The sequence below is a fragment of the Myotis myotis genome, unplaced genomic scaffold (assembly GCF_014108235.1).
Source record: "Myotis myotis isolate mMyoMyo1 unplaced genomic scaffold, mMyoMyo1.p scaffold_m19_p_10, whole genome shotgun sequence".
NCBI lineage: Eukaryota > Metazoa > Chordata > Mammalia > Chiroptera > Vespertilionidae > Myotis > Myotis myotis.
The window spans coordinates 31,416,992-31,437,230 of NW_023416314.1; the positions used below are offsets into that span (position 1 = coordinate 31,416,992).

The 20,239-nt window shown below is 38.8% G+C and overlaps 1 protein-coding gene across 5 annotated transcripts in view; it reads right to left on the minus strand.

Moving 5' to 3' along the window:
* The window catches only part of ANKRD42 (ankyrin repeat domain 42), a 57,068-nt gene that overhangs the window by 26,845 nt on the left and 9,984 nt on the right, over window positions 1-20,239 (minus strand). For all 5 annotated transcript variants that reach the window (XM_036324826.1, XM_036324829.1, XM_036324827.1 and 2 more), the window contains exons 4-7: window positions 18,510-18,629; window positions 13,794-13,929; window positions 3,924-4,124; window positions 43-168 (exon numbers count right to left, since the gene is read on the minus strand). In XM_036324826.1, coding sequence (XP_036180719.1) covers window positions 43-168; window positions 3,924-4,124; window positions 13,794-13,929; window positions 18,510-18,629 — 583 coding nt within the window. The remainder of the gene's footprint in view (window positions 1-42; window positions 169-3,923; window positions 4,125-13,793; window positions 13,930-18,509; window positions 18,630-20,239) is intronic.

A 20,239-nucleotide genomic window follows, 5' to 3' on the forward strand; every position in this document is an offset into this window, starting at 1 on the left:
AAAATATATATTTTTTAAAAACAACGAAGAATCATAACTCACCTTTATGCATAGGAGTTGATCCATTATTATCACGTTCATTAATATTGATTACTCCATCTTCTATTAATTTCTTAAGCATTTCCAAATCACCCTTAAAGGCAGCCACATGACCTGGAAATGCTAAACCTATGAATAAAAAATTCAGCATTTCAGTAAACACATGAGCTAATTCTTTTTTTCTGCCTTAAGCGGGTGCACATTTTAGATTTCAATATTAACTGAAGTATGAGAATGTTATATTGGAATTAGTTCTGTTAACAATAAAGTAATAAAAAGAGAACCACAAAATAAGATTATTATTAACTGTGTAGCCTTTCCACCCCTCAGGACCTCAAACATGCTAGTAGTAGTATTATACCAGAACTATTCTTAGTCATAGTCCCTTTTACCCATGGCTCTGCTCACAAAAAACACAAAGAGATGGTCATTTTTGACCCTTTGCATAAAGACATACTTGGCTCAAGTCCTACATTAGCATAAACCACTCTTTCCCTCTGTTTGCAAGGAAGTGAAGAAAGTAAACCGTAAGTAAATGAAGTACAGGTATGTATATACACATATACAAATATATATATATTTATATGTATGTATATATATATACATATACACACACACACATAGATGTGTGAATGTACCCGATCTACTAGTGCCTAGAATATCTATATATATAAAAGCCTAAGTGATGGTTACAACTGAATGACTAGAACAACTGGAACAACCAGCCAAAAGCTATGATGCGCACTAACCCAGACCTTGCTGCTGGGGCCCTGACAGTCCCAAATCTGGTTCGCCCACACCCCGGACCCAGACAGGAGGGAGAAGGGAGCCCAATTCCTCACGTAATCGGCCAATGGTTAGCTTGCTGCTGGCACCCTGACAGCCCCGCACCCTGGACCCAGACAGGAGGGAGGAGGGAGCCCGATTCCTTGAGGAATCAGCCGTTGGTTAGCTTGCTGCTGGAACCAACCTCTCTCGGTCTCTCCCCCCAGCAGGCCAGCCCCCTCCCTTCTGATCAGCCCTGATCACAGGTTAGGCCAAAGGACCCCACCTGTGCATGAATTCATGCACTGGGCCTCTAGTAGTAAATACTTGATAATTTTTTTTTTAGTAACAACTACATATATTGAGCCCTTACTGAATGCCGGGAACAGTTGTAAGCATTTTCAAGGACTGCCTCATTTAAGACTCTTAGCAACTCTGAGATATAGCTATTCTCATTTTTACATATGGAAAAGAAACAACTTAGAATAGCCAAAGAGTATGTTAAAAAGAACAAAGTTTGAAACTTATAGTCGCATTATAAAGCAACAGTAATCAAGACAGGGTAGTACTGGCAAATAAACAGATATATTAGTGTGATAGAATGCAGAGGCCAGAAATACACCTATACATATACACATGGCTGATATTTTATAAAGCTGCTTTCCAAAAATATGGAGCTAGGACAAGTGGCTATATTTTTTTAATTAAAATCAACACTTTATTTCATTCAATACATCAAATTTAACTTGATGTAGAGATCAAAGATAGAAATTAAAAAGCTAAAACTATAAAATTGCTAGAAAACATAGGAGAATATCTTGCTGACCTTGGGGCAGGCAAATATTTCATAGATATGACACAAAAAACACATAAACTGTAAAATATTGATAAATTGGACTTTATCAAAATTTAAAACTTTTGCTCTTTGAAAGACACTATTAAAAACATGCAAGCTTCAGAGTGGGAGACAATATCTGCAATACATATATCTGACAAAACATAATGAACTGTCAAATTTTCAATAATTAGTAGACAATCAATCCAAGAAAAATGGGCAAAAGAATTAAATGCACACTTCATAAAAGAACATATATGAATGCCCATATAAAAAGATGCTCAATATCATTAGTCATCAGGAAAATGTAGATTAAAACCACAATAATATAACACTTCACAGCCATTAGAAAGGCTAAAATGAAACATGACCATATCAAATGTTGGGAATTCCATGGAGCAAATAGAATTTTCATGCGTATCTGGTGGGGATGTAAAGTGATATAACTACTTTGGAAAACAATTAGACAACTTTTTAATGTTAAACATACACCTACCATATACTCCACTCCTATGTATTTAACAAGAAAAATGCAAACATATGTCTATGTAAATGTTCAGAGCAGATCTCTATTATTAATGACTAGAGGCTCGGTGCACAAAATTCGTGCACGGGGGAGGGGGAGGTCCCTCAGCCCACCTACACCCTCTCCAATCTGGGACCCCTCGAGGGATGTCCGACTGCCCATTTAGGCCCAATTCCAGCAGGATCGGGCCTAAACAGGCAGTCGGACATCCCTCTCACAATCCAGGACTGCTGTTTCCCAACCGCTCACCTGCCTGCCTGCCTGATTGCGCATAACTGCTTCTGCCTGCCAGCCTGATCACCCCCTAACCACTCCCCTGCCAGCCTGATCAACGCCCAACTGCTCCCCTGCAAGCCTGATCACCCCCAACTGCCCTCCCTTTCAGGCCTGGTCCCTCCCAACTGCCCTCCCCTGCTGGGCTGATCGCCCAGAACTGCCCTCCCCTGCTAGCCTGATCACCTAACAACTGCCCTCCCCTGCAGGCCATCTTGTGGTGGCCATCTTTGACCACATGGGGCGGCCATCTTGTGTGTTGGAATGATGGTCAATTTGCATATTACTCCTTTATTAGATAGGATAGCCCAAACTGAAAACAATCCAAATACTCATCAGCAGGTGAATTGATAAAATATATATATTCATACAATGGAATACTATTCAGAGATAAAAAGGAATGAACTACTAATATATACAAACACAGATGAAATTCAAAATTATTCATTAAAAAATCAAACTAATCTATATCAGCAATTTTCAACTGATATGCTGCAAGAATTTTTAGAACATGCAATACCTGACTATTTAGTCAGGGGCATTGACCTCTTTTCCCTTAGACTATCAAATAAAAAAAAAAATGACAACAACCAACACAATAATAGCTGTCCAGTGTGAAGGAATCAACATCATACCTATATTCTTTGTCAGTTGTTTCTCTCTCACATCAATATTTTTTCTTTTCTTCCCTCCCTCCATCTCTCTCTCTCTCTCTCTCTCCCCCCTTCTCCTTTCCTCTCTAAAATCAATAAGCAGCCGGCCAGAGTGGCTCAGTTGGTTGAGCATGGTGCTGTGCACTGAAGGGCTGCTGGTTCAATTCCCAGTCAGGACATGTTCAGAAAGCAACCCATCCGCTTCTTGCATCAATGTTTCTCTCTCTCAGCATGTCCTCCAGTGAGGATTTAAAAAACAAAACCAGGATACATCTATCAACCTAACCTAAAAAATATGACATAGAAGTTAAGTCATAAAAGGATACATACCCTTGTATGCCATTTTAATAAAGTTTTAAAAGAAGTTTCAAAGACTGCTAGTTGTCTACTAAAATCCCTTCCCTTCATTAGTAAGCGAGCTGCAGCTTAGATGAGGCTTCTCATCTAGGTGGCAAAATCTCCAGGATCCTAGATAATACTAGTATATGGCCATGTAACTAAACTCTTTCCAATGGAAAGTTAGCAAAAGTGATGAGTTCAAATTAGACTTTGAAAAATCTTTATTTCTAGGCATGTATTCTTTTTCCCTACCCATCTCCAGCTGGATTAGCAACAACTATTTTATTCTTAAACCCAATGGTATGAAGATTGCTCATTATATTAATCTCTGTACATTTCTGCCTAAAATATTTCTCAATAAAGAAAAGAAACTGTATAAATATATGGACAACGGTACGTAACATATTTTAATGTTTAACTTACAACTTCTTTCTTTTCCTTTTCAATTTATTCTACATATTAAATGCTAAAACATTTCAGGTTTATTACTTACTTTCCTGATCTTTTGGATCATTTCTTTCATACTCAGCCCCCTGGATAAACTGTAAAATGTTCTGCTTATAGAACCTCTGGGCCAGGTCCAGCACATTTTCTCCATTGTCATTGAAGGCTTTTAAAGCTTGTGTTGCACTGTTCATTCTATTGAGTAGAAATTTAAAACAGTGAAGGTGGCCTTCCATGGCTGCTAAGTGAACTATAGGTGAGAAAGAAAAAAGAATTTCATTTTTAAATTGACAATAAAAATAATCATAAAAAAATAAATGATACATTGTCTCTAATCCTCACAGGGACATACCCTGAGCAAAGAGAATAGATCTTTTTCCAGCCTACATGTCCTTACTCGGCCTTCTAGTCAAGCCAAAGCAATACTTACTATGAGTGTGGAGAGGCAAGAGGACGCTCACCAAAGAGCAGGCCCCAGAATGTTTTCTTGGAAAGTGAAGTCCCAGTTATGCAGTTTATCATTACATGAGAAAATGCTTGCTATGTAAGATAGATAAATAATAGACAAAATTCTTAAGTATTTTGCAAAAAAAAGGGGAAGAAATAAGCCAAAATAGTCACTATGCAAATATGAATGATGTTACTTTTAACACTATGTATTTTGTCAATTTTACATAAACATTATATGTCTATAATAATAAAAGGGTAATATGACCGGAGGTCTTCCGGATGTCATTCCGGACATGCTTCCTGATGAAGCCAGGGCTGGAGGGAAACCAGTCCAGGTCCTGGTGCCTGCAGGTGGCCCGAGGGAAGCCAGCCCAGGTCCCGGGTGCCAGAAGGTGGCAGGAGGAGGGAAGCAGCCCGGGTCCTGGGTGCCGGAGGGAAGCCAGTGCTGGCAGCCAGGGGAAGGAAGGCCTACTCTTGCATGAATTTTCATGCATCAGGCCTCTAATCCTATCTAATAATAGACAAACATGGTAGCTGAAACCGGTTTGGCTCAGTGGATAGAGCGTCGGCCTGCGGACTGAGAGGTCCTGGTTCGATTCCAGTCAAGAGCATGTACCTGGGTTGCGGGCACATCCCCAGTGGAAGATGTGCAGGAGGCAGCTAATCGATATTTCTCTCTCATCGATGTTTCTAACTCTCTCTCTCCCTTCCTCTCTGTAAAAAATCAATAAAATATATTTTAAAAAAATAGACAAACATGGTAATTAACCATACCTCCACTATGCTTCCCATTGGCTAATCAGGGTGATATGCAAATTAACTGCCAACCAAGATGGCGGCCGGCAGCCACGCAGCTGAAGCAAACATGAGGCGTGGTTGCCCCGGCAATGGAGGAAGCCAAGGTTCCCTGCCTGCCGCGGCCTGGCTCTGAGCCTGAAAGCAACAGCTCCGAAATGCAACTATGTTTCAATTATAGAAGCTAAACAAACCCCAGAAACCTGCTTTCAGCTAGCCGGCCTCGGAGCTGGAGCCGCAACAAAGTTTCAATTACAGAAGGTAAATAAATCCCAGAATAAAAAAAAAAGAAAAAAAGGAGAGACTGGGAGCTTCAGTTGCAGGCTTGGCCTGCCTTAAAACAACCCTCAGCCCCTCATCCAGGCTGGCCAGGCACCCCAGTGGGGACCCCCACCCTGAAGCAGATGCGGGCAGCCTGAAAACAGCCCTCAACCCCTCATCCAGGCTGACCAGGCACCCCAGTGGGGACCCCCACCCTGAAGGGGGTGCAGGCAGCCTGAAAACAGCCCTCCGCCCCTCATCCAGGCTGGCCAGGCACCCCAATGGGGACCCCCACCCTGAAGGGGGTGCGGGCAGCCTAAAAACAGCCCTCAGCCCCTCATCCAGGCTGGCCAGGCACCCCAGTGGGGACCCCCACCCTGAAGGGGGTGCAGGCAGCCTGAAAACAGCCCTCAGCCCCTCATCCAGGCTCGCCAGGCACCCAAGCGGGACCCCCACCCTGATCCAGGACACCCTTCAGGGCAAACCAGCCGACCCCCACCCGTGCACCAGGCCTCTATCCTATATAGTAAAAGGGCAATATGCAAACTGACCCTAACAGCAGAAAGACTGGGAATGACTGGTCACTGTGACACACACTGACTACCAGGGGGCAGATGCTCAATGCAGGAGTTGCCCTCTGGTGGTCAGTGAGCTCCCACATGGAGGAGCTCTGCTCAGCCACAAGCCAAGCTGCTGGCTGCCAGTACAGCGGTGGTGGTGGGAGCCTCTCCTGCCTCCTCACTAAGGATGTCCGACTGCAGCTTAGGTCTGCTCCCCGCTGGCAAGTGGACATCCCCCAAGGGCTGCCCGGCTGCCAGAGGAATGTCTGATTGCCAGCTTAGGCCCAATCCCCTGGGGAGCAGGCATCAACCAGCAGATGGTCATCCCCCGAGGGGTCCCAGACTGTGAGAGGGCACAGGCCAGGCTGAGGGGACCCCCCCCCCCCGAGTGCACAAATTTTTGTTTACCGGGCCTCTAGTATATATATAAAAGGCAAATATGCTAAGTGTCCAACCATCTGATCAGTTGCTATGAAAAGCACTGACCACCAGGGAACAGATGCTCAATGCAGGAGCTGCTGTGATGCACTCTGGCCATTTACAGAGAAACAGCATTGTGAACCTGGTGCCCACAAAGTAACATTCGTCTTCGTCCAAGTGGGACACTGGCCCCACCACTACCCCAGAGCAACAACAGCCCAACAAAATGCAGGCGAAGCTGCCAAGATCCCATGGCGCAAAATGCGACCCACAGCCCAGCCCAGCCCAGCCAGGAAACGGTCGCTGTGTACACTGGGTAATGACGTCACATAGCAATGCCCAGCTTCCTCTCCCTCGCAACTAGCCTCCTTACAGTTCCTTTAGCCCAGGAACACGACTTGCTTTATAATTAGGTGCAACCATTTCACACTTTAGCCAAGTGTCTGTGAGGTGTTTTCTCATGCATCTCATTTGATCCTCACAGAAGTCCTGGAGTAGATAGATAGGAGACTCAGTGGAAACTTATTTTCTTTTCATTAGCCGGAAAACAGAGATTAAGAAAGCTTAGAAATTTGACCCGACTGAAATCAAGAAATGGTGGACCTTGAAAATGACTTCAGGTTTTCTCACTGCGCAGAATATAGTCAAACACCACTGCAGTTAAATATTTTACCCTTTGCTCTCCCTGCATGATCTACAATAATAATCTGCTTCAGTTTGATATTTATTGCTGTGTTGCTGACAATTACCTGAAAGAAAAGTCAGGGTGCTTCACTGGGCTGGAAAAAGTTTAGCTAAATCAGAAAGCAGGTTTAATTAAGCAACTTTATATATATATATATATATATATATATATATATATATATATATATATATATATATATTATATATAAATCCAGCCGGCACCAATTGTATACGTGTTTCAATCTGTCATTGTCAATCATGAATTTGGTTGACACTTCTATTATAGAGAAAGGGCAAATAACGATATTAAAATATTTAGTCTAATTAATTTCCTTTCAATGTGCACAAATTCATGCACTGGGCCACTGGTTTTTATTATAAACAAGAAGGTTGGATCAAAATTACAAACTAAGGACACACACTACATCATAATTTCTACTCTATTTCCTTGAAAAATAATAGACAAAATATATCTTAAAGCCACAAACGACTAGAAAAACAAACAAGAATACCATGAACAGACAAGAAATGTTAAAGAAAGGGAAGGCGGGGTTGGATGGGTGGGTGGAAGATATTAACCAAAGAACTTATATGCATAGATGAATAAGTCATGGACACAGATGATAGGGAAAGACTTTTTAAACAAAATTCAGAAAGTGGTAACCATAAAGCAAGAAGTTATTAAAATTAAAACTTCTATGAATCAAAAGACATCTTAAAAGACTGAAAAGGTAAGCCACAGAATGGAAAAGATATTTAAAAACCCATGTAAGTGACAAAGAGATTCTATTAGAATAGTGATTTTTAACCTTTTTCATCTCATGGCACACATAAACTAATTATTAAGTTCTGAAGCACGCCAAAAAATAGGTATAATTTTGATTCATTCACATCAAACGGCTATTGTTGTGCTGGCTGTTGTTATTTTTTTTATTTGACAAACTAAACGGAAAAGCGGTCAGTGCCCCTGACTAACAAGTCAGCTGTTGCATGTTTTAAAAATTCTTGAGGCACACCAGTGTGCCACAGCACACCAATTGAAAATCACTGATCTAGAATATATAATGAATGCCTACAATTCGATTTTTAAAAAGACAACTAACCTAATAAAAAAAAAAAGGCAAAAGATTTGACATGGTACTTCACAAAAGAAAATAACCAAATGACCAGTGAGTATTTGAAATGATGTTCTACAACTGCAGTTATCAGAGAAAATGCAAATTAAAACCACAAGATATTACTATACATCCAAAAGAATGACTAAAACTAAAAACAAACAAATCAAGTGTCAATGAGAAAGTGGAGCAACTTCAAGTCTTAAACAGTGCTCATGGGTATATAAATTAATACAACCATTTTGGAAAATCAAAAGAAGCCATCTGTATGTCTTCTTTGGAATGCCAATATATTAATTTATTCCATAGAGTTCAGAAAAAGAAAGTTACTAATTTTATGTTACAGATCAAGGTAGCGATTAATTTTGGAGTGATTAACCAAAAAGAGGATATGGAGACTATTCTATTTTTTTAGTCTGGCTAGTGGTTACAGAGAAGTGTTCTTTTGTAAAAATTCAATGAGCTGTGCATTTAAATTGGGCATTTCTCTGTATTCATGTTATACTTCAATTAAAAATGTTTTTACTTATTTTTTATTAAAGTAGAGTTTCAGGTGATCAATTTAGTGATTCAGCATTTATATACCTTATGATGTGATCACCATGATAAGTCTAGTAACAATATGTCATTTGTACAAAGTTATTACAATATTATTGACTAAATTCCCTATGCTGTGCATTACACCCTTGTGACTTATTTTATAACTAGAAGTTTGTACCTCTTTTTCTTAATTTAAATTTTTTATTGTTTAAAGTATTACATGTCTCCTTTTTCCCCTATTGACCTCTCCCCAGCCACTCCCACCCCACAGCACATGCCCTCACCTTCCTACTATCTGTGTCCGTTGGTTACCCTTATATGCATGCATACAAGTCCTTTGGTTGATCTCTAACCACCACCACCACCCCTCTTCCACTCCCCTGCCTTCCCTCTGAGGTTTCACAGTATGTTCGATGCTTCTGTGCTTCTGGATCTATTTTTGTTCACTATATTCCACAAATGAGTGAGATCATGTGATATTTATCTTTCTCCGACTGACTTATTTCACTTAGCATAATGCTTTCCATGTCCACCCATGCTGTTTCGAATGGTAGGAGTTCCTTCTTTTTTACAGCAGCACAGTATTCCATAGTGCAGATGTACCACTGTTTTTTTAATCCACTCACTTGCTCATGGGCACTAAGGCTGATTCCAAAGCTTACCTATTATAAAGTGTGCTGCTATGAACATAGGGGTACATATATCCTTTCTGATTAGTATTTCTGATTTATTGGGGTATATTCCTAGAAATGGGATTACTGGGTCAGATGGGAGTTCCATTTTTAATTTTTTTCAGGAAACGTCATACTGTTTTCCACAGTGGCTGCACCAGTCTGCATTCCCACCAGAAGTGCAAGAGGGTTCCTTTTTCTCCGCATCCTCAACAGCACTTGTCATTTGTTGATTTGTTGATGAAAACCATTCTGACAGGTATGAGATGGTACCTACCTCATTGTTGTTTTAATTTCCATCTCTCAAATGATTAGTGACTTTGAGCATGTTTTCATATGTCTCTTGGCCTTCTGTATGTCCACTTTCAAAAAGTGTCTAGTTAGGTCCTTTGCCCATTTTTTGATTGGATCATTTATCTTCCTTTTGTTAAGTTGTATGAGTTCCCTGTAAATGATGGAGATTAAACCCTCATCGTATATAACATTGGTAAATGTTTTCCCATGTAGTGGGCTCTCTTATTGTTTTGTTGATGTTTTTGTTTTTTTTTTGCTGTGCAGAAGCTTTTTATTTTGATGTAGTTTATTTTGATGTGTTTATTTTCTCCTTGGTATCCATTATCCTAAGAACTGTATCGGTAAAGATATTGCTAAGACATGTGTCTGATATTTTGCTGCCTATGGATTCTTCTAAGGTTTTTATGGTTTCCCGTCATATGTTTAAGTCCTTTATCCATTTTGAGTTTATTTTTGTGTATGGTGTAAGTTGGTGGTCTAGTTTCATTTTCTTGCAGGTATCTGTCCAATTTTCCCAACACTATTTATTGCAGAGACTGTATTGACTCCATTGTATGCTCATACTTCCTTTGTTGAATATTAATTGAGCATAATGGCTTCAGTAGATTTCTGGGTTCTCTGTTCTGTTCCATTGGTCTATATGTCTGTTCTTGTGCCAATACCAGGCAGTTTTGAGAACTGTGGCTTTGTATTATAGCTTGATATCTGGTATTGTGATCCCTCCAACTTTGTTTTTCTTTCTCAGGATTGCTTTGGTTATTCGGGGTCTTTTTTTATTCCATATGAATTTTTGGAGAGTTTGTTCTAGGTCTGTGAAATATGCCATTGGAATTTTAATGGGGAGTGCATTGAATCTATAGATTGCTTTGGACATTTTAATGATGTTGCTTCTACCAATCCATGAACATAGTATGTTCTTCCATTTGTTTATGTCTTCCTCTATCTCTTTTTTCAATGTCCTGTAGTTTTCTGAATAGAGGTCTTTTACCTCTTTAGTTAAATTTATTCCTAGGTATCTTAATTTTTTGTTGCAATGGTAAATGAGTCTTTTAGTTTCTCTTTATGTAGGTTCATTATTGGTGTATAAAAAAGCCACAGTTTTCTGGGTGTTAATTTTGTATCCTGACACATTGCCAAATTCATTTATTAAGTTTAGTAGTTTTTTGATGGAGTCTTTAGAGAAGTTTGTACACCTCTTATTTTCTCCTTCATCTTGTTCACCCATCTCCCCAGCCCCACCCCTCTGGCAAAATCAGTTTGGTCTTTGTATCTATTAGTCTATTTCTGTTTTGTTTTATTTATCTGCTTGGTGTTTGTTTTGTTTTTAGACTCCACATATAAGTAAAATCATATGGTATTTATCTTTCTCTGACTTATCTCAATTAGCATCATACCCTCTAGGTCCATTCATATTGCTGCAAATAGCAATATTTCATTCTTTTTAATGGCTGAATAATATTCCATTGTATATATGTACCACCACTTTTTTATCCACTTGTCTATTGATGGGCACTTGGGTTGCTTCCATATCTTGGCTATTGTAAATAATACTGCAATGAGCATATGGATGCGTGTATCTTCAAATCAGTGTTTTTATTTTCTATGGTAAATACCAGAAGTGGAATTGCAGGGTCATAGGGCAGTTTCATTTTCAATTTTTTTATGAACCTTCCTCCTGTTTTACATAGTGGTGCACCAATTTACAGTTCCACCAATCATGCATGCGGGTTTGCTTTTCTCCACAACATTTGTTATTGGTTGACTTTTCAATAATAGCCATTCTGACAGGTATGATATATTTTATTTCCCTGATGATTAGGGATGTTGAGCATCTTTTCATAGGTCTGTTGGCCATCTGTAAGTCTTCTTTGCAGAAATGTCAATTGCAGTCCTCTGCCCATTTTTTAATTGGATTTTTTAGGCTCTTTTGATGTTGAGTTATATGAATTTGTTATGTATTTTGGTTATTAACACCTTATCAAATATATCATTTGTAAATAACTTTTCCCATTCAGTAGGCTGTCTTTTTACTTTGTTGATGGTTTCCTTTGCTATACAAAGCTTTATAGTTTCATGTATTCCCATTTGCTTATTTTTGCTTTTGGTGTCCTTGCTGAAGGAGACATATCCAAAAAAATATCTCTAAGATCAATGTCAAAGAGTTTACTGCCTATGTTTTCTACTAGATATTAGGTCTTATATTTAAGACTTTAATCAACTAATAACAAACTATCAGAAAGAGAAATTAAGAATACAATCCCATTTATAATTGCATCAAGTAGAATAAAATACCTAGGAATAAATTTAACCAGGAAGGTAAAAGACCTATATTCTGAAAACTGTAAGACTTTGATGAAAAAAACTGAAGACAACACAAATAAATACCATAGGATGGGGATTGGAAAGATTAATATCATTAAATTATCTATATTACCCAAAGTAATCTATAAATTCAATGCAATACCTATCAAAATACCAATGACATTTTTCACAGATCTACAACAAATAATCCTAAAATTTATATGAAACCACAAAAGACCTCGAATAACCCAAGCAATCTTGAGAAAGAAGAACAAAGTTGGAGGTATCATGCTCCTTGATATCAAACTATACTACAAAGCCATAGAAACCAAAACAGTATAGTACTAGCACAAAAAAGACATAAAGATCAACGGAACAGACAAATAAACCCACACTTATGTGGTCAATTAATCTATGACAAAGAAGTCAAGAATATACAAGGGGAAAAGGACAATCTCTTCAATAAATGTTGTTGGGAAAACTGGGCATATACATGCAAAAAATGAAACTGGATGCTTTGTTACGCCATATACACAAATTTATTTCTAAAACTTTATTCAAAAATTATTTTTAAAAAGAATGAGAGTAAAATAATAATTTACAGATACACAAAAACTGAAATTTTTATACAACAGACCTTCACTAAATGAACATTAAAGGGTGTACTTCAGCCCGATCAGTGTGGATCAGTAGTTGAGTGTTGACCTATGAACAAGGAGGTCATGGTTCAATACCTGGTCTGCCCAGGTTGTGGGCTTGATCACTAGTAGGAGGTGTGCAGGAGGCAACCGAGTAATAAATCTATCTCATCATGGATGTTTCTACCTCTTTCTCCTTTTCCTTTCTCTCTCTGAAATCAATTAAAAAAAAAAAAAGAAAGAAAGAAAGAAGCAAAATGATTACATACACCAGAGTAAAGGAGTGGAGGTGAGGGCAGGGAGGTAGATAGGTAAAAGCCAAATAATGAAGACCCAGCATGCTAAGGTAAGGAATCAGAGCTCCACAGGGAACTAGGGTATTTTAAGAAGCAAAGAGATTGAATCAAACCTGTTCATATAATTCTGCATAGACTTCCAATTCATTTGTTTGCTAAAAATTCCTTTAAGACATAATTCAAGTATCATTTTAGTAACCTTCACTCTAATCTCACTGTAACCTACCCCTTTTATGAATTTCTATAGCAGCTCTTAGAAGACACAGTGTTTAGAATATAGATCTCAACTGGCCAGTTGATTGCAGGTGCAGTTAGCAAATTAACTCATATACACTAGTGTCCACTATTTATACTTTTTTAAAAGCAGTCTGTGCGGACCCTGGCCAGGTAGCTCAGTTGGTTAGAACATCGTCCCAATATGCCAAGGTTGTGGGTTCAACCTCAGGTCAGGGTACATAAAGAAGCAACCAATGACTGCATAAATAAGTGGAACAACAAATCGATGTTTCTCTCTCTCTCTCCCTTCCTCTCTCTAAAAATCAATAAACACATTAAAAAAAATACAGTAGTCTGTGGGACAGAGATGTATAAAGCTAAAAAAATAATAACTCTACACAGTAGACGAAGGAAACAACTAGCTAGAAGAGAAAATCCAAGTTTAATTTTGGCAATTTATGTTTTGCTGATATCATTCCAGAAAAATAAATTGGTCACATGACAGGCACACAATATAGGAGTAATATAAGATTTTAAAAAATGTTCATGCTAACATACTTACTACTTATATTTTGTGAGGAACTATTAGCATGATGACAGTTTAAATTTCTTAAAACATGATCAATATTTTAAAAGCTTACATTAATGAAAATCCAAAATATTTGCTTTTATGGATACCTGGGAGGTTTCCATTGTAGTCCACATCTTCTATGCCACATCCCCATTTAACTAGAAGTTGCAAACAGCCAAGTCGTCCATGAAAAGATGCATAATGTACAGGTTTCCATTCTCTCACATCAGTTATGCTGGGATCCTAGAGGTAACATTCACAAGGACTAAGTTTCTTTCCATTTTGTAGGGGAAACACTAGTGTAGCAGTTTAACTCAGCAATTAAGAACTGGATGTTGTTCTTAAAACTATAAGGCAAACACTAAATATAAAAGAAAAATGTACTGAAACCACTGATTTGAACACGCAAGCTAATAACATACTAATGAAATTTTATAAAATAGTCAGGCAACCAATCAATGTGTCTCTCTCATATTAATGTTTCTCTCTCTGTCTCTACCCCACCCTTCCATTCTCTCTAAAAATCAATAGGAAAAAAATATATCCTCGGATGAGGATTAACAAAAGCAAATAACAAACAAAAAAGAGTTAATGAAAAAATACTAAGATTTTTTACTTTTTCTCTATAGAAATACCAATTCTTACAATAATGACTACAATATAGGTAGTTATTTTCTTATCAGAAGTTATTTTTTACAACCATTGGGTAATATTAAAAACAAATGTAATAAATGAAATTTCTGGAGATATAAATCACTAGTGGCCCAGTGCACAAATTCGTGCACATTGAAAGGAAATTAATTAGAATATTTTAATATCACTATTCACCCTTTCTCTATAATAGAACTATCAACCAAATTCACAACTGACAATGACAGATCAAAACACACACGTGCGATTGGCACCAGAGAGAGCTTTATATGTAGTGCGCATGCACAAGTCAACTTAGCCATATATATAGATAGATATATGTATATATATCTATCTATCTATATACATACACACACACATATATATATAATAAAATTGCTTAATTAGACCTGCTTTCTGATTTAGCTAAACTTTTTCCAGCCAGTGAAGCACCCCAACTTCTCTTTCAGGTAATTGTCAGCAACACAGCAGTAAATATCAAACTGAAGCAGATTATTATTGTAGATCATGCAGGGAGAACAAAGGGTAAAATATTTAACTGCAGCAGTGTTTGACTATATTCTACGCAGTGAGAAAACCTGAAGTCATTTTCAAGGTCCACCATTTCTTACTTCTTTTCAGTTGGGTCAAGTTTCTAAGCTTTCTAAATCTCCATTTTCTGGCTAAGGAAAAGAAAATAGGGCATGAGTGGGAGGTGGGGGGTTAATAGGAGATAAGGATACATATGTAATACCTTAATCAATAAAGAAAAAAAAATAGGATTCTACAGAGTCTGCTATCTATCTACTACAGGACTTCTGTGAAGATCAAATGAGATAAGGCATGGGAAAATGCTTCGCAGATATTTGGTTGAAGTGTAAAATGTTTCCACCTGCTATAAAGCGAGTCATATTCCTGGGTTGAAGAAACTGAAGGAGGCCAGTCACTAGGGAGAGGAAGCCAAGTGTTGCTATGTGACGTTGTTACCCAGATGGACACTTAGCATATTAGCCTTTTATATATATAGATTATAATAATAAAAAGGCTAAGTGACTGACCGTCCGTTCGTCCAACCGGCCAAGTGACCAGCTGGTACATATGATGCACACTGGCAATTTAAAAATAAATATTGACTAGCGCATGCGCAATATTTGTCCCCATCTGACACTGGCCTCCCATTTAAATTAATTTGAAGACAGTTTCCCATAATGCCAGCATTTGCGATGACCATTAATAAATCACAAGGACAAACTCTAGACAGAGTAGGAATATTCCTACCTGAACCCGTTTTCAGACATGGTCAGTTATATGTTGCTTTCTCTCGAGTTTGAAGAGTATGTAACATTAGAGCTGTAAATATTTCATCACAAGGGAAATTAGTCAAGCACTCTGAAAATGTTTTTACTCTTAATGTGGTATATAGGGAGATACTAGAATAAGTTTAAGCAATTTATCAGTCATTGTTTGTATCAATATTTTTTTTAATTAAATCTTTATTGTTCAGATTATTACATTTGTTCCTCTTTTTTTTTCCCCCCATAACTCCCCTCCTCCCAGCTCCCGCCCCACCCTCCGCCCTCACTCCCCACCCACTGTCCTCTTCCATAGGTGCACGATTTTTGTCCAGTCTCTTCCCGCATCTCCCACACCCCTTTCCCCCCCAAGAATAGTCAGTCCATTCCCTTTCTATGTCCCTGATTCTATTATGATCACCAGATTATTTATTCACTTGATTCTTAGATTCACTTGTTGATAGATGCATATTTGTTGTTCATAATTTGTATCTTTACCTTTTTTTTTCTTCTTCCTCTTCTTAAAGGATACCTTTCAGCATTTCATATAATACTGGTTTGGTGGTGATGAACTCCTTTAGCTTTTCCTTATCTGTGAAGCTCTTTATCTGACCTTCCGTTCTGAATGATAGCTTTGCTGGATAAAGTAATCTTGGTTGTAGGTTCTTGGTATTCATCACTTTGAATATTTCTTGCCATTCCCTTCTGGCCTGCAAAGTTTCTGTTGAGAAATCAGCTGACAGTCGTATGGGTATTCCCTTGTAGGTAACTGGGTTTCTTTCTCTTGCTGCTTTTAAGATTCTCTCTTTGTCTTTTGCTCTTGGCATTTTAATTATGATGTGTCTTGGTGTGGTCCTCTTTAGATTCCTTTTGTTTGGGGTTCTCTGCACTTCCTGGACCTGTAGGTCTATTTCTTTCACCAGGTGGGGGAAGTTTTCTGTCATTATTTCTTTAAATAGGTTTTTACAGAGAGGAAGGGAGAGAGATAGAGAGTTAGAAACATCGATGAGAGAGAATCATCGATCAGCTGCCTCCTGCACATCTCCCACTGGGGATATGCCCGCAACCCAGGTACATGCCCTTGACCGGAATCGAACCTGGGACCTCTCAGTCCGCAGGCCGACGCTCTATCCACTGAGCCAAACCGGTTTCGGCACTTTAAATAGGTTTTCAATATCTTGCTCTCTCTCATCCTGTGGCACCCCTATAATTCTGATGTTGGTGCGCTTGAAGCTGTCCCAGAGGCTCCTTACACTATCTTCATATTTTCGGATTCTTTTTTCATTTTGCTTTTCCAGTTGGGTGTTTTTTGCTTCTTCGCATTTCGAATCTTTGACTTGATTCTTGCGCTCCTCTGGTCTGCTGTTGGGTGTCTGTATAATATTCTTTATTTCAGTCAGTGTATGCTTAATTTCTAGTTGGTTCTTTATCACAACATCGAGGGTCTCATTAGATTTCTTGAGGATCTCACTACATTTATCGGCGGTCTCACCAGTCTTTTCGAGGGCCTTACTAAGTTTATCGGCAGCTTCTAGACAGTTCTTAAGAGACCTTAAAAGGTGTGGTTCTGAACTCAATATCCTCCATTGACAGTTTTGTCCTGTTTCTTTGTCTCCGCATTTTTTATGCTTTCTTGGTGCACCCCCTAGTGGTCTTTGTCCGCAGTCTTGTTGCCTTTAAGCCTTGATTGATGTCGGCAATATCGGGGTGATTTGACCTCCAGGCTAACTGGCTATGAGAGTCTGCTGTGTCTGTAGTGGGAGGGCTTCTGTGCTGGATCTCTAGGGCGATGCTAATCTAGCGTTTGCCTGAGGCTATCCGGCAAATGGTTCTGTGCAGGGCTTGGGCGGGGCGGGTCCCCGGGGATCTACAGGGCGGGCGGAACAAGCAGTTATGGCGACTCTCAGTTCCTTCCCCAGGGGCTCTGCCTCTCAGAGCCCCAGCAATGGCTGCAAGCCTCGGAGAGAAAGCTGCCTTCGAGTTCCGACCGAAGCCAGACAGCCCCGTTTCTCCCGTTTGAGTCTCGGTCCCCAGAGACTCGCCCGGATCTGGAGCTCAGAGTCTGAAACTCCCTCCCGATTGAAAACAACAACCGCGCCCTCCGCCGCCAGCCCGCTCCGCGCGCACACTCCGCACCTGAGTATTTCACTTCAGCACTGCGCCTCCTCTGAGTCTGGGTATGATATTCTCTTTCCTCCTAGTTGTACAATTTCCACTCAGCCAGCCTTCCCGTGGTTCTGGGTGATGTCCGTTCTGTCCTTTAGTTATATCTCTGAAGTGGTTGTTTGAGGCAGCGATCTCCGGCGTTAACCTATGCCGCCATCTTGGTTTCTCCTCAATATTGTTTTTATATGTTTTTGTTGTTTTATAATGTCTTTGTTGTTTTTATATCATGTTATTATTATTAATCAATTTATTAATGTATTTTCATATACAATTTACTAATTTTCTTTCATCTCTGACACTTCTATTATAGAGAAAGGGCAAATAGCGATATTAAAATATGTCTTCTAATTAACTTCCTTTCAATGTGCACAAATCCGTGCACCAGGCCACTAGTATGAAATAAGAGTTATACACAGAAATTCAGAAAGACTTACAATCATTGGTTAACATATGTTTAGAAGCTTCAGAATCTTCCCAGTTAAACTCTGAGTTGATATGAAGAACCCCATAGCCTCTGAAATAGTTTACACTACTAACTGGGTGTTTTGGGGTTTTTTGAAGATTATCTAAATTATTACTCCTATGCTTAAAGATGGAAAAGCTAAAGAGAGAGATCAAATTACTTCCCTAAAGTCATAAAGGATATTTAAAAAGTCAGGAAGAGATAACTGGGCTACCAAATGCTATTTCATTTATATGGTTATACATCCTCACATACTAACAGGAATCCCTCACCACTCCACTCCGGAGCATTATTTGTAAAGTGAAAGAATGTCCATGTGTCGCAGCAAGATGTAAAGGAGTGCAACCACGATCATCTTTAGTTGCCAAATTTGCTCCATTGATTATAAGAGCCTAAAAATGGAGAAATAAGAATGAGTTTATGTTAAATCATAAATGTAGTTGCAGATTATTTAAAGGCAAGCAATTTATTAACCTAGTCAGTGGTCGGCAAACTCTTTAGTCAACAGAGCCAAATATCAACAGTACTTCTTCAAAATAGACTCGCCCAGGCCGAAAACCGACTTCTGCACATGGGCCACGAAGTTTCAATCGCACCGTACGCGTGCCCGCATGTGGTATTTTGTGTAAGAGCTACACTCAAGGGGCCAAAGAGCCACATGTGGCTCACGAGCCACAGTTTGCCGACCACGGACCTACGTAATTGCTATGTTCTTACATATGTGCCACGGGCAAAGTGTGAGAAGTTCTTAGCTAATCCAAACAAAATGTTTGGGATCCTTTTTAACACTGCCCAGGAGATATTTATAATACCTGATTTCACAATCTGATTTGAGCATGGACATACAATTTATAAAGCGCACTTTTCATGAGCACTGATCCATAACCACTAAGTTAAATACTTCAATGTTAAGCTAGTAAAACTGAAATTTAAACTTCCACTTTTTCAAAACAGAATCTTTTATTAACTTGGTTTTGGATAGAATAAAAGGATTTCATTATTAAAGTAACTAGTTCTAAGCTCCAAATCAAAGTTCTAACTACATCTGAGAAGATTCTATCTGAATTTACAATTGGCCCAGTTTCTGTATATGGGTTACATCAGATACAAGTACATCTCCCTATTTAACGTACAGAGTAATTGCTTTAAAAAATTACTAGTGTCCTAGTTGGTTTGGCTCAGTGGATAGAGCATCAGGGCTGCGGACTGACGGTCCCGGGTTCAATTCCAGTCAAGGGCATATGCCCGGGTTTTGGACTCAATCCCCAGTACGAGGCATGTAGGAAGCAGCCCATCAAATGATTATCTCTCATCATTGATGTTTCTATCTCTTCTTCACCCTTCCTCTCTGAAATCAATAAAAATGTATTTTTTAAAAAAAAAAGTTTTAGGTAGAATAACCATCATGATCTTGTCTGATTCACATTAACAAACTAGTTAATGATCATCACAAACCATATATTGAGTGCTTACTATGTTTTAAAAGTCATTACAAAGAATATAAAGACTTATTAACATAGGGAATTAGGGCTGTGGAGAGACAAAGATAATCAACTATACAAAGCTGTCCTTGATAAGCAAGCACTAAACAGTATAGTACAAAAAAGGCATCACACCTGCTCTGAGAAGGGAGAGGTCACCTTGAGAAAGAGAAGGACAGTCAAGGCAGCCCTAATTCCCTATGTAAATAAGTCTTTATATTCTTTGTAATGGCTCTGTCACTTATTTAGCAAGGTACTTAACTTTCTGAATCTGTTTCCTAATCTATAAAAAGTGGAACTCATAAGAGTATTGTATTAAATGAGGTGATGCATAGGAGACTGATTTGACACATTAAAAATGTTCAATAAATGATCATCATTATTTTTATTTGCTCCTGACATATTCCCTACCAATAATGCTTCTTTACTACTTACCTCTTTAAAATCAACCCATTCCTTTAGGCTTAGGCTTAGCTGAAATTGCATTTCCTCCAGTTATACTTTCTCTAACTCCAGCTAAG